Genomic DNA, 14,390 nt, shown 5'->3' on the forward strand with positions numbered 1-14,390 from the left:
GATGGAACGTCGCGCGCGTTAACCCCGCTAGCGCAGCTTGATAAAAGGAGCCCTAAATGATCAATTAATCTCTAAATGAACAGAAGCCGACACTACCTCCACATGGTCCAAAGTTAAAACATTTCTTGTGTTTTTGATGATTCAACTAAATGCTATGAACACAGACATCTGAAAAGATCAATCAAAGAAAAACTTAATTAATAATAGACAAACAATACACATCCACATACAATGGAGAAAAACAGACCACAATATGTGTGGCTCCTTGGTTTATAAATAAATCACATAAAGCCCTTATTATCATAGGTCTGAAAAACTCCATATAACATGCATAAAGCACAGTTACTTACCGTAACAGGTGTTATCCAGGGACAGCAGGCATATATTCTCACATGTGGGTGACGTCATCTACGGAGCCCCGGCGCGGACAGCTTTTCAAGCAAACTTGATTGAAGTTTCAAGTTTGCACACTGCACCACGCATGTGCATGCCTTCTCGCCCACTAGAGGGCGCATCCCACCTCGTGGTCCTCAGTTCCATAACTAGCAAGGAAGCCATCCCCGGGGAGGCGGGCGGGTTGTGAGAATATATGCCTGCTGTCCCTGGATAACACCTGTTACGGTAAGTAACTGTGCTTTATCCCAGGACAAGCAGGCATGATATTCTCACATGTGGGTGACCTCCAAGCTAACCAAAAAAGGGCAGGTGGGAGGATGGCAATTTAGGAAAACAGATTTTGCAAAACTGACTGGCCAAACCGGCCGTCACTCCTGGATAAAGTGTCCAGGCAGTAATGAGAGGTGAATGTATGAACCGAAGACCAAGTGGCAGCCTTACATATGTCCTCCATCGGAGTGGATCGGAGGAAAGCTATCGAAGCTGCCATCGCTCGGACCTTGTGCCCCGTGACTCGACCCGGGGGAGGAAGGCCGGCCTGAGCGTAGCAAAAGGAAATGCAAGCGGCCAACCAGTTAGACAGAGAGCGCTTGGAAACTGGATGCCCTAACCGATTGGGATCGAAGGACAAGAACAATTGAGGAACCTTCCGATGAGGCCTGGTGCGTTGCAGATAAAATGCCAACGCCCTCTTACAGTCAAGCGTGTGAAGCGCCGTCTCGCCCGGATGGGAGTGGGGCTTCGGGAAGAACACAGGAAGGACAATGGACTGATTGAGGTGGAAGTCAGAAACAACTTTAGGTAAAAACTTAGGATGGGTGCGGAGGACCACCTTGTCGTGATGAAAGACAGTGAAAGGAGGGTCCGCAACCAAGGCTTGCAACTCCCCAATCCGCCTGGCGGAGGTGAGGGCAATTAGAAACACCGCCTTCCAAGTCAGAAATTTCAAGGGGGACTTGTTGAGTGGCTCAAACGGGGGTTTCATCAGTTGAGCCAGAACCACATTCAAATTCCACACGACGGACGGAGGCTTAAGAGGGGGACAAACCCTGAGTAACCCTTTCATGAAGCGTGTCACCAAGGGATGGAGTGACAGAGGGCGTCCCTCCAGAGGTTGGTGGAAAGCAGAAATCGCACTGAGATGAACCCGCACCGAAGTGGTTTTCAAGCCGGAGCGCGACAAATGAAACAAATATTCTAAAACCGAGGATACCGGAACTGATACCGGATCCAGGTGGAAAGACGAGCACCAGGTGGAGAACCTGGTCCATTTCTGCGCGTAGCAAAGCCTCGTCGAGATCTTGCGGGAGGCTTCCAACACCTCCTTCACCGATTGAGACAGGTCCGGAGGAGTCAGGGAACAAGAAACCAGGCTGTCAGGTGCAATGACTGCAGATTGGGATGTAACATGGATCCTTGACTCTGAGACAGCAGAGAAGGAGAGACAGGCAGGGGAAGAGGCTCTCTGGCGCTGAGCTGGAGCAGCAGGGAGAACCAGTGCTGACGCGGCCATCGAGGTGCTATGAGAATCATCGTGGCCGTGGACGATTTTAGGTGTACCAACGTTCGCATGATCAGAGGGAACGGAGGGAATGCATACAGGAACCTCCCTTCCCAGTCGAGTAGGAAGGCATCCGCTTCCAGACGGTCCTGCGAGTACATCCGAGAACAATATAGTGGTAGTTTGTGTGTCTCCGGAGAGGCAAACAGATCCACCTGTGGCGTTCCCCAGCGAGCGAAAACCTCGCGTAGAACTGCTGAGTGTAGAGTCCACTCGTGCGGTTGCAGAAGTCGACTCAGTTTGTCCGCCAGGCAATTCCGTTCTCCCTGGATGTAGACCGCCCGGAGGAAGATGTTCCGGGAGGCCGCCCACTCCCAGAGGCGAAGAGCTTCGGAGCAGAGGGGCCATGACCCCGTTCCTCCCTGCTTGTTCACATAATACATTGCCACCTGATTGTCCGTGCGGACGAGGACCACCTGGTCCTGCAATATGTGAACGAAGGCTCGAAGTGCTAGGAAGATGGCTCGCAGCTCTAGCACGTTGATGTGACACTGACGGTCTTCTGTCGACCACAGGCCCTGCGTGCGAAGACCGTCGAGATGGGCTCCCCACGCGTACTCCGAGGAGTCCGTGGTCAGGACCTTGCGAAAAGGCGGAGTGAGGAACAATAGCCCCATGGACAGATTTGAAGAGTCTGTCCACCAACGCAGCGATTTCCGCAAGGGCGGAGTTACCGAAATGAGGCGAGACACCGGGTCGTACTCCTGACGCCACTGGGACGCGAGGGTCCACTGAGGGATCCTCAGATGTAGCCGCGCAAACGGCGTGACATGTACCGTCGAGGCCATATGGCCCAGCAGCATCATCATGCGCTTGGCCGATACCCTCGATAGTTGAGAGACCTGGCGGCTCATCCGTACCAAGGTTTCCAACCGCTGGGTCGGCAGGTAGGAGCGTAGGCGCACCGTGTCCAGCACCGCACCTATGAATTGAAGAGACTGAGACGGCCTCAAGTGAGACTTTGGAAAGTTTATCTCGAACCCGAGAGTTTGCAGGAAGGTAATAGACTGTCGGGTCGCTGAGATAACCCCCTCCCTGGTCGGGGCTTTGATGAGCCAATCGTCCAGGTAAGGGAACACATGGAGTCCACGTGACCTCAGGGCTGCCGCAACCACCACCATGCACTTCGTGAATACTCGTGGGGACGCGGCCAGGCCGAAGGGCAGTACCCTGTACTGGAGGTGGAGGTCCCCCACCTGGAATCGTAAGAATCTTCGGCAGGCGGGGTGCACCGGAACATGGGTGTATGCTTCCTTCAGGTCGAGGGAGCACATCCAGTCCCCTTCCTCCAAGAGCGGATACAAAACCGGGAGAGATAGCATTCGAAACTTCTCCCGGGCCAGGAATTTGTTGAGCTTCCTGAGGTCCAGTATGGGGCGCAGGTCCCCGGTCTTTTTTGGAACCAAAAAGTAGCGGGAGTAAAACCCCGTACCCCACTGGTCCTTGGGGACCGGCTCGACCGCCCGAAGCTTCAAGAGGGCTTTGGCTTCGGTTATAAGGGTCGGTAGCTGCGAACGGTTGCAGGGGACTAAACTTGGAGGACTGTCCGGTGGCGAGGACACAAAGTTGAGCGAGTAGCCCTCGGAGACGATCCGGAGCACCCAAGCGTCTGAGGTAATCCCGGTCCATGCCTCCCGGAAGGACCGCAGACGGCCCCCGATAGGAAGGGGTTCCTGTGAAAGTGCGGAGGGGAACCCGCCCCGTCCGCTCAGCCCGTCAAAAGGAAGGCGCGGGCTTAGAAGGGCCTTGCGCCTGGGCTTGGGTTTGTCCCCCTCTGCCTCGCTGAGACGGACGTCTCGGAGGCGGTCTCGAGAAAGCCGGGGTCGACTTCTGAGGGTATCGGCGCGGCGGAGGCCGAAAGGGTTTCTGCGGCGGGGGTCTAGGTTTGGGGCGGACCAGGGATGCTAGAGAGCGCTCCTGTTCCGACAAGCGTTTGGTCGCCGCATCCAATGACTCGTCGAATAACTCGGACCCCACACAAGGCAAGTCAGCCAGGCGTTCCTGCAGGTTTGGGTCCATGTCGAGGGTGCGAAGCCAGGCCAAGCGGCGCATGGCCACCGAGAGGGCCGACACCCTCGAAACCAGCTCAAAGGCGTCGTAGACTGCGTGGAATAGGTACAACCGCAATTGAGACAGGTTGGACATAAACTTATCGAATCCTGCTCTTTGGGAGTCCGGTAACGAGTTTCGATATTGAGGAAGATCCTTCACCATACCACGCAAATAGGAGGAAAAGGTGAAGGCGTAATTTAGAACCCTGGTGGCCATCAGGGAATTTGAATAGAGGCGACGGCCAAATTTGTCCAGGGTCCGCCCCTCCCTGCCTGGTGGAACCGCCGCAGAAACCCGTGAGGGTTGTGATTTTTTAAGAGCAGACTCCACCAGAAGAGACTGGTGGGAGAGCTGCGCCTTATCGAACCCTTTAGGGGGAATCGTCCTATACTTCGATTCCATTTTCGAAGGCACAGACGTGACTGTAAGAGGGCTTGACAAGTTATTCAGCCAGGTTTGCAGAAGGACACTGTTGAGAGGGAGTCTAGGCACCTCCCTAGGAAGAGTAGGGAGGTCCTGTTCCTCCAAAAATTCTTTGGAATACCGAGAGCCTACCATGAGGTCAATCCCCAGGGCTTGGGCCATGTCCTGAACGAAGGATGAAAATGAGGACGGCCTAGCCTGGGGGGACGGGGTTCTCGACCGCCCCACCGAGGAGAGGGGGGAGGCTTCATGGGAATAATGAGGATCCCTAACCGATCCCGAATCCCAGGATCCCCTCTCGAGGGCCCTCGAGGGGGAAGGGGAAGTTGTCCTCCTCGCAGAACCCTTGGGTGAGGACCCCGGGGTTCGTGGGACACTCTCCCGTTTCCTCGGCGAGGCGGCCCGGGAAGACTTCCCATGAGGTGAGCGGAGGAGCCTCGGGTTGTCGAGGCGCAACTCCGACACCTGCAGCGCCTCGCCCCCGAACGACGAGGAACGGTCGCGCCGAGGCGAGCCTCGGGGCCGCTTAGACTTCCTCGATCGACGCCCCGTCCGAGGTCGCGTCGAGGGCGAGGCGTGTCTGGAAGACCCGGAGGAAGAGGAGGAAAGACGGCGCACTCTGCGCAACTTTTCCTTGGGCCTTACACTCCGCTCAGGGGGTTCCCCCGAGGTCGAGGTCCGGGGCGGGGCCGAGACCGAGGTGAATGGGGCCACCGTACCCGAGACCGAGGTCGCCGAGGTCGGGGCAGCCGGGGCCTCCGAGACCGAAGGCGTCCCGGCCGAGGTCGAGGCCGCCGGAACCGCAGCACGCTGCAACACTTCCAGGGCTCCCGACAGCTCCGATGAGATCAGAGCTCGGAGGAGATCCTGGAAGGCCGGAATCCCCACGAAGGTGGGGAGTTCCGAGTCCGGGGCACACTCCCTGGAGGGCGACCTCGGTTTCGAGTATTCCCTCGGGGTGTGCGGAGTCGAGGTCCGATGCGGGGCCGGGGTCGACCCACCCGCCTTGGCCTGACTCGAGGATGGCTTCTTTGCTGAAGGGGATGGAACAGAGGACTTACCCGAAGCTTGCTTCACTGACGACGCCTTCGAGGAAGAGGGTCGAGGCGAGGCCGAGGCCCCCGAGGGCGCCGAGGCCGAGGTCAAGGCCGGGGCCGAAGCCGAGGCCGACGTCGAGGCCTTAGGCGGTGCGTTGACGGCGAACAATTCGGCCATTCTTGCCTTACGGCGACGGAGGGCCCTGTTTTGGAAGGTAGCACAGCGATCACACGAGTCTGTCGGATGTTCGGGCCCAAGACAGACGATGCACCACCGGTGAGGGTCAGTGATGGAAAGCAACCTCTCGCACCGGCTGCACTTTTTGAATCCCGTAACAGGACGGGACATCCACTAAGAAAAAGAAGAAGGCCGGGAACGTACCAACGTCCCGCGGCCACGGATTCCGGGAGCCCCCGGAGTCCGATGAAAAACGAAAGACTTTTTTTTTTTTTTGAAGGGAAACGAAAAGAACAAAACAGCACCGCGAACTAATTCGAAGGAAACCAAACTAAACGCGGCAGCTAGAAGGCAAAAACACTGGAGCTCAGATCCACAGGGCTTTCTTGCTCCGCGGAAAAATTTGAACTGAGGACCACGAGGTGGGATGCGCCCTCTAGTGGGCGAGAAGGCATGCACATGCGTGGTGCAGTGTGCAAACTTGAAACTTCAATCAAGTTTGCTTGAAAAGCTGTCCGCGCCGGGGCTCCGTAGATGACGTCACCCACATGTGAGAATATCATGCCTGCTTGTCCTGGGATAATTATTTCAATTATGGTATGTCCACAATAATGCACTTAAGTGAGGCTCTTATGTCATAAGGATGAACTGCTCATAATATTCTGTGCAAACACTTCACAGAATACCTTAATACCATCAATATTTCATAATGGGAGTACTTAGCTGAAATCCTTCAAATGGTACACCGGCTATAAGGGCTCCTTTTATTAAGGTGCACTAACCAATTTAGCGCACACTAAATGCTAAGGTGCCCATAGAATATAATGGATGCCTTAGCATTTAGTGCATGCTAAATTGATTAGCACGCCTTAATAAAAGGACCCTTAAATCTCAAAAAGCAGCACTCAGTCATATAATCCGCTAGATGTAAATGCAATTAAGCTCTCGACAGTGGCACTCTTGTTTTGCCCATCCAGGCTAAAAAAATCTGCTCAACAGTACACCACTCGAAGAGTGGGGTGTTATTGAGCAGTTTTTCCCCCCTGTTAACACAACAGAAGTACAGTAAAACCTTGGATTGCAAGTAACTTGATTTGCAAGTGTTTTGCAAGACAAGCAAAACATTTGATTAAATTTTAACTTGATATACAAGGAATGTGTTGCAATACAAGTACATACAGTATACACACATCACAACTGAGCCGGTGGTTCTTCTCTCTCTGGCGCTGCAGGGGTGTAGTGACTGTTCTAAATGAGTGAGGTCTTGCAATACAAGTACGTATAGTATTTTGTATTAAAGTTTTTGGGTTGTGGAATGAATCGTCTGAGTTTCCATTATTTCCTAAGGGGAAATTTACTTTGATATACGAGTGCTTTGGATTACAAGCATGCTTCTGGAACGAATTATGCTCGCAAACCAAAGTTTTACTGTACGTGTTTTCCACATTTCCTTTATCCTTATCACTCTCCACATAGCGGTTTACAGTTTCTTTCAGTCTCGCAATTCCATTTTTCGCCCTCTTCCTTTCACTAATATACCAGAAAAAAATAGTTGTCTTCATATTTTTACATTTCTAGCCATGTGCTCTTCTGCTTGCACTTTTGCCAGACGTCTCTCTCTTGGCTTCTTTCAGGTTCATCTGGTATTCATTTCCATGCTTCTCTTTTTGAGTTTTTTTTTATATTTCACAAATGCCAACTCTTTTGCCTTTATTTTCTCTGCCACTAGTTTGGAGACCCATATCAGTTTCTTTTTTCTCTTCTTTTTCTTTATTTTCCTTACCTAAAGGTCAGCAGCCATTTTTGTTGCTCCTTTTAGCTTGGCAGTCACACAAAGGACAACTGTGGAACTGATGATCTTGATAAAATCTTTTATTCAAGTCTTATGCTCAATCAATCTTGGCGTACATGGTGCAGTCCAGAAAAAACCCCACAAACTGAGAATACACAGTAAATGGATTGTGGTATAGACCCAACATGGGTCGTATTTTGGTCAAAAAAAAGACCTTCTTCCAGGGTCCGATGCTTCTATAAACCACAACTGATAGAATGCAATTATGCAAAACATGTGTTCTTGCCAAATAAAATGTTGCCAATCAAGCGATGTCCCAACTCAATCAGCTCTTTCTTCAGGCACTCCTCCATTTTACTAAAAGTCCTTTCTAACCTAATCCACCACAATCTCCATCTAACTGAGTAGCCTCCTAACTTCGACAATCTGATTGAACTCAAGTACTCAGTTTCCTGAGAGGTAGTACATACCTTGGAGGTGTAAAGTTTCTTGTAAAATTGTACAAAACAGTGTTGCATTTGGGCTGGGTCTTTCGCCAGAAGGTTTCCCTCATCTTTACGAGAAACTACCTGTCTAGCCTTAGGTTGGTGGGCTAACAGCTTATTGGCCTTATTATCCTCATCAAAATATCTTTGATTAATTGCATTTCATAATGGACCTCTCCAGACCACAATTTCTGTAAACAATAAGGTGTTCCGAGAATGAAATCAATTTATTCAGGTCTTAACCATCTCCTCCTCCTCTAGAATACTCTTACTGAGCTCCAAAATTGGAGCTTATTACTATCAAACCTAGTTTACAGCTCATCCAGACTGGAGTGGGGTCCGACTGTAATATAGCCTGAATTTTTGAGTATTCAAGAAGCTATTATATAAATACTATAAATTCCATTCAATTACACAATTACTTTTAATAATAATATATTTTCACAAATCAAAAAACATATTCTTACCATACATTCAATATCAAACCACATTACCTCCATGAGCCCCCCACACAAATAAATTATTAAATAATACTGTAATACAATACATAAATAGTACAAATGTCCACTGATTTTCACTTTCAGTCCTGGAATATGGACTGCTTATGACCTAATAAAGAGACGCAGTGGAGCGTGAAACACTGTTATTTGGGATTCAAAAAAAGAACCAGTGGAACGTAATGTGAACAGTACAAACTGTTTGTCTATTTAAGATGAAGAGCAGATCCATATTGGATAGATATTGCATTCCAGGACTGAAAGTGAACATCAATGGATGTTTGTCCTATTTATGTATTGTATTATTGTTTAATAATTTGTTTGTGTGTGTGTGTTTGGGGGGGGGGGGGCTCACAGAGGTATGTGGTTTGATATTGAATGTATGTAAGAATATGTTTTTTGATTTGTGATAATATATTATTATTAAAAGTGTGTAATTAAATGGAATTTAAAGTATTTATACAATAGCTTCTTGAATATTTAGAAATTGATGCTTTTGGAGCTATTTAGTTAATTGTATCTGATCCCGATTATTTGAGTGATTGAATTTTTGAGTGGGATAAACATGGTACAAGATTCCTATCACAAAACAATAGTGTTGCCTAAAGGTTTAGTGCAGCAAACTGTGATCCTGTGGAACTGGGTTCAATTCCCACTGCAGCTCTTTGTGATTGTGGGCAAGTCACTTAATCCTCATCGTCCCATGTACAAAAATTTAAATTGCGAGTCCACTAAGGACAAATTACCTGCATATGATTTGTAAAGCACTGCATATGTCTAGTAGCGCTATAGAAATGATTAGCAGTAGTATACATCTATTTGTAATTTTCATTCAAAATGTAACTAGCGTTTTAAGTGCACGTACACAATTAGTGCGCGCTATAGCACGTGCTAGCCAAAAAAACTACCACCCTTTTAAAAGGAGGCGGTAGCGGCTAGCGCATGCGGCATTTTAGTGCACACTAAAACCATTAGCGCACCTTTGTAAAAGGAGCCCTAAAAGTTGGAGGAGATAATGCCTAGCTCAAATGATTAATTTGCCCTGTGAATAAATATTACTGTTTTAACTTACATTGTTCCACTCATTCCAGCATGCAAAGAATGAATGTATCTTAGAATATAACAAGAAAAGTTTCAGTAAATTATTTTTCAAAGCAACTAAGATTTGACGTGTACAAGAAATAAAAATAAATCCTTGTCAGATATTTCCAGTTGTTTGAGCCCATGACAGTCTCTTCTTAGTTCTCTTAGACCAGGGGTGGACAATTCCGGTCCTCGAGAGCCGGAGCCAGGTCAGGTTTTCAGGATATCCACAATGAGTATGTATGAAATGGATTTGCATACACTGCCTCCTTGAGATGCAAATCTATCTCATGCATATTTATTGTGGATATCCTGGAAACCGGACCTGGCTCCGGCTCTCGAGGACCGGAATTGCCTACCTCTGTCTTAGACAATTAATGGATTTCTTGGTTCATAGACAACGGCGTGAAAGACAAAGGCGCGCCCGGATAATTGAGCGCAGCACGGAGGCGCGCGCCACTCTAAATTACAGTTTTTAGGGCTCCGACGAGGGGGCATGGGGGGTGAACCCCCCCCACTTTACTTAATAGACATCGCGCCGGCGTTATGGGGGGTTGTAAGCCTCCACATTTTACTGTAAACTTAACTTTTTCCCTAAAAACAGGGAAAAAGTGAAGTTTTCAGTAAAATGTGGGGGGGTTACAACCCCCCAAGCCCCCCACAACGCCCCCACAATGCAGCGCGATGTCTATTAAGTAAAGTGGGGGGGTTCCCCCCCACGCCCCCCCGTCGGAGCCCTAAAAACAGTAATTTAGAGCAGCGCGCGCCTCCGCGCTGCGCTCAATTGTCTGGGCGCGCCTTTGTTCCGGCGCGCTTTTGACCTGAGACCGGATTTCTTTCTATATGTTGCCCTGAGCTCAGTGCAAATTCAATGACATATACTGTTATTAAGTAATACTGCCAAAGTGAATTTGGCTGCTTCACCAATATTGCGTTCTATGATTTTCTTATCCACCCCATCTTCCCCTCACTCCAACCAGATCTATATAAATTCAACACATTCAAATTGTTATTTATTTATTACCTGTGAAGGACTGAAAGGAGGTGGTGGTGGAGCTTTGCGTTTTTTAGGAGTCCCACTTCTCTCTGAACTTAGTTTACTGACTTGGTCATGCTGAAAGTTTCACAGGTCAGAAAATGGAGGTTTGTTAGTTTTGTTAGTAAAGTTAGAGCAAGATTATATATTTAAAAAAGCTTTCATCCACCAACTACAACTTATAATATATGACTTTCTTCATTCAGTTTGGTTCAATGGCAGTGAAGAGAAGGTTTTACACATGCTTGAGATCTTTCTGTTGCAGTTCATGCACCAATATAAAATAGTAGTAAACAGGTTCAGCAAGGATGGTAAAGATTTAGAAGCTATTAGCAGTTCATAGCCTATATGCAATCAAATCTCTTTTTATGCAGGCAGCACCTTAATATAAGGCTGGCCACATAACAAGGTGGTTAGAGACATTTATGAAAACCAGACGACTCAGGTTTAGATTTGAACTGTATGGTGTGACGGTTAAGAGAAGCTGCTTTGTAAGCATTTTGGGTTTTGGTACATCACTACAAACAAAAATAATGTAATGAAAACACTATGCATAGTTATAAAAGAACTTCCAACAATTTCTCCTAACAGCTACTTAAAGAAGTGTGGTGAAAGGAAAATCTTAAAAAAAGAAAAAAAGAAATTCCAAGGAAATACTGCTTGAAAAAGAGAGCAAGTTTCAGAAACCATTTATCCAGGTACATATTGCTTTAATTGGGAAGACTGTCTTATATTAAAGGATCAAAAATAAATGTCTTTTTTGACAGGAGATGGACCTAGGACTGTCTTTAGGTGAAAGAGGGGGTAAACAGCACATGCAGATCATATTTCAAATTTGTATGTTAATTTTCAGTGAAAATTTTAATTTTACTATTGATAGTCTGCGTAACCACCAAGTTTAAGGTAGGTATTATCGAAAGTCCAAAACTCACTTTTATATTTTTAAAACCCAAATATAAAAATTACATTCTTCCCCCACTAAAACATTCTCAGAAAAAGGAGGCACAAATCTTTACCATTTCTTTGTCTTGGGGCCATTTTCAGCATTAAAACATGCTTGTATTTTCCCCAAAGTCCAAAGAGACTTTGCATCTATGCAGAAACGTCTGAACAGTGGCCTTTAAAAGAGCACTTTCTTTTACATAACTAGGCATCTGTAGGATTTTTCAGACTCTCTCTTCCTTTTCACTACCCTCAATACCAGTTAAGTGCCATGTCAAAAGTATCCTATGGGAAATTAAAGGCAAGAGGAGGATCGTAGGCAAAAAGCAATCTTTTTAAAACTCAATTGAGCCTATCACAAAAACATAAAAGGCATAAAAAGCATTCTTAAATACATGGCTATTCTATTGATCATTAACTCTGACCCTATTAAAAATGTTTTCTCTTATTGGATCAAGGTAATCTTCAACAACTGGTAAATACAAGGCCCATGCACCAACTTCCTTCTCTCTCCACTCCATGTTTGAAGTTCATCAATAATGTTTTACAGAACTTAGGCAAATGGATTCAAATCACTGCTAATGTTTTTAGCCCTGCTTTTAAAGCACTAAAAAAAAAAATGGCACAACTGGTTATTTTTTGCCATGGCTAGCCTTATCCCTTCCACTTACAAAAATTTAAGTTTAGTTTTGAGCTCATGAACAATATGCTATTCTGTATTGCTGGTCTACCTGTTGTCATTTTTTTGGCTTACAGTCTTCCCCTGATTACTTACTAGAAACTACTTTGCATACTAATCATTGCCATTTACAATGGGAGTGACTGAAAATATGGTTAAAAATCATGCACCTTCAAGACAAACAGGATCTTTTTTTTTTTTTTTTAATATAATTTTTATTGTAAAAGGAGTCAAATACACACAACCGTGGTCCGACATACGACCACATAACAGGTATAACAACAAAGCAAAACAGTACCTACCACCATCAACAAAGAGCACAACTGCTGTCTTCTATATAAGGACAAAGACTTTAGAGACCAGCAGGAGCAGATAGTGTAGCTAGTTTTAAGAAAGGTTTGGACAATTTCCTGGAGGAAAAGTCCATAGTCTGTTATTGAGAAAGACATGGGGGAAGCCACTGTTTGCCCTGGATCGGTAGCATGGAATGTTGCTACTCTTTGAGGTTCTAGAATCTTTTGTTACTCTTTGGGATTGCAGAATCTTGCTATTCTTTAGGATTTTGAATGGAATGTTGCTACTCTTCGGGTTTTGCCATGTACTAGGGACCTGGATTGGCCACCGTTGAGAATGGGCTACTGGGCTTGATGGACCATTGGTCTGACCCAGTAAGGCTATTCTTTTCTTATATCACTTGAGCTCCCTGGTATGTGTTACCCTGAACTGATCCTGATTCTCTGCAGTACGCAGTAGTGACAGACCTCAATCCCACTCAGTTTGTTTTTTATCTTCACATCTTATTTGACATCAAAGTTTCTCTTTATTTGTTTTAAAGAACTATAACAACAGTTAACTATTCTTGATCGGTGGGCACTATTTACCAAGATTCTCCAATCTGAAGGATCTGCTCAGTATAAAACTCTCCCCCCACTCCTGTTTGGTTATTCAAATGGCACAGAGTTCTTCAACGTAGACCTTTCTGGGTCCTTAAAATAAAGACCGTCTTTCTACTCCAAGAATGCTGCTACAGACTTATTTGAGAAAAATAAAGAAATTGGTCTAAGATGAGACATCTAGCAAATCTATTACATTCTAGCATCTCAAACCCATAAAATAAGATTTATGGCCTATAAAATGTCATACATTTAATTGAATTGCTTTAAGAATTTGCGTTATATGCTGTTTTTCAAGAATACTTTGAGCCTAAAAAATAAATTTTTGGAAAGTATATTATAGAAAAACTGAGGAGAAAATACCTGTTTTGGCTTTGTTGGCGTCTTTGTACCTGCAAGTGAAAATATAAAAAAAAATGTATTATACCTAAACTTTAGAACACTACCATTCCCAACCATTCTATCTATTTCCTATTTTGCATAAGCCCATTGTTTCCCAACTCAGTTCTGCAGTTGCACCTAACAAATCTCGGTTTCAAGATAACTCTCTTGAATATGCACCAGAGAAATTTGTATACACTGGACACTCAGGACAATTCTCTAAAGAGCACTAAAGTTAGGCACCAAAAATTTGCGCACTAAGATAGTATTCTATAACAGCCTCTGGGTACCCAGATTCCGTTACAGAACAAAGCTTAAGTCAGCACGTGCACGCAGTGGTATAGTAAGGTTGAGTGGCGTTCAGGTTGGTGGCACCCCTCCCCCGCCCTCACCTGCTGTGCGCGCGCCGCCTAACCTTTCAACGTACCTTTTTAACTTCTCTGACGTGAGCAGCATGCCCACGTCGGTGTCAGCTCGCCCTTTGGTGTCACTTCCTAGGTGCAGGTCCTGGAAGTGATGTCGGAGAGAGTGCTGATGTCAACGTGGGTAGCAATCTTGCGCTGGGGAAGTAAAAAAGGTACAGGGGAAGGCAGGGGTAATGTAAGGGGCATATGGCATGGAGAGGAATGGGGTTTCATGCCCTTAGGAAGACTGCACCCAGGGTGGACCGCATCCCCCTTACTATACCATTGTGTGTACGTCAACTTTTAGGCCCAGATTCACTAAGGTCATGGATTGGATCTGATCCGTGTCCGGGGGGGGCTGATTCACAAATCGCCCTCATGCTCTATAGCGATCCCGATGCATGTGCAGACCATCTGTAGATGGTCTGTGCATGCTTAAAGAGCAGCAACTTTTTTTAAAAATCTTTTTTATTTTTGCGAGCCTAGCGAGCCCGTGGTTTTAACCTGCTTTAAACCCGAAGGCCGGGGCAAAAGCAGGGCAGTGCTCAGGG

At 46.5% G+C, this 14,390-nt stretch overlaps 1 protein-coding gene across 6 annotated transcripts in view; it reads right to left on the reverse strand.

Moving 5' to 3' along the window:
• RAI14 (retinoic acid induced 14) overlaps window positions 1–14,390 on the reverse strand; it is a 243,961-nt gene that overhangs the window by 53,407 nt on the left and 176,164 nt on the right. For 5 of the 6 annotated variants that reach the window (XM_033933107.1, XM_033933134.1, XM_033933087.1 and 2 more), the window contains exons 10-11: window positions 13,418–13,446; window positions 10,529–10,618 (exon numbers count right to left, since the gene is read on the reverse strand). In XM_033933107.1, coding sequence (XP_033788998.1) covers window positions 10,529–10,618; window positions 13,418–13,446 — 119 coding nt within the window. The remainder of the gene's footprint in view (window positions 1–10,528; window positions 10,619–13,417; window positions 13,447–14,390) is intronic. The other variant, XM_033933097.1, reaches the window with a different exon arrangement.

The sequence above is a fragment of the Geotrypetes seraphini genome, chromosome 1, assembly GCF_902459505.1.
Source record: "Geotrypetes seraphini chromosome 1, aGeoSer1.1, whole genome shotgun sequence".
NCBI classification, from domain to species: Eukaryota; Metazoa; Chordata; class Amphibia; order Gymnophiona; family Dermophiidae; genus Geotrypetes; species Geotrypetes seraphini.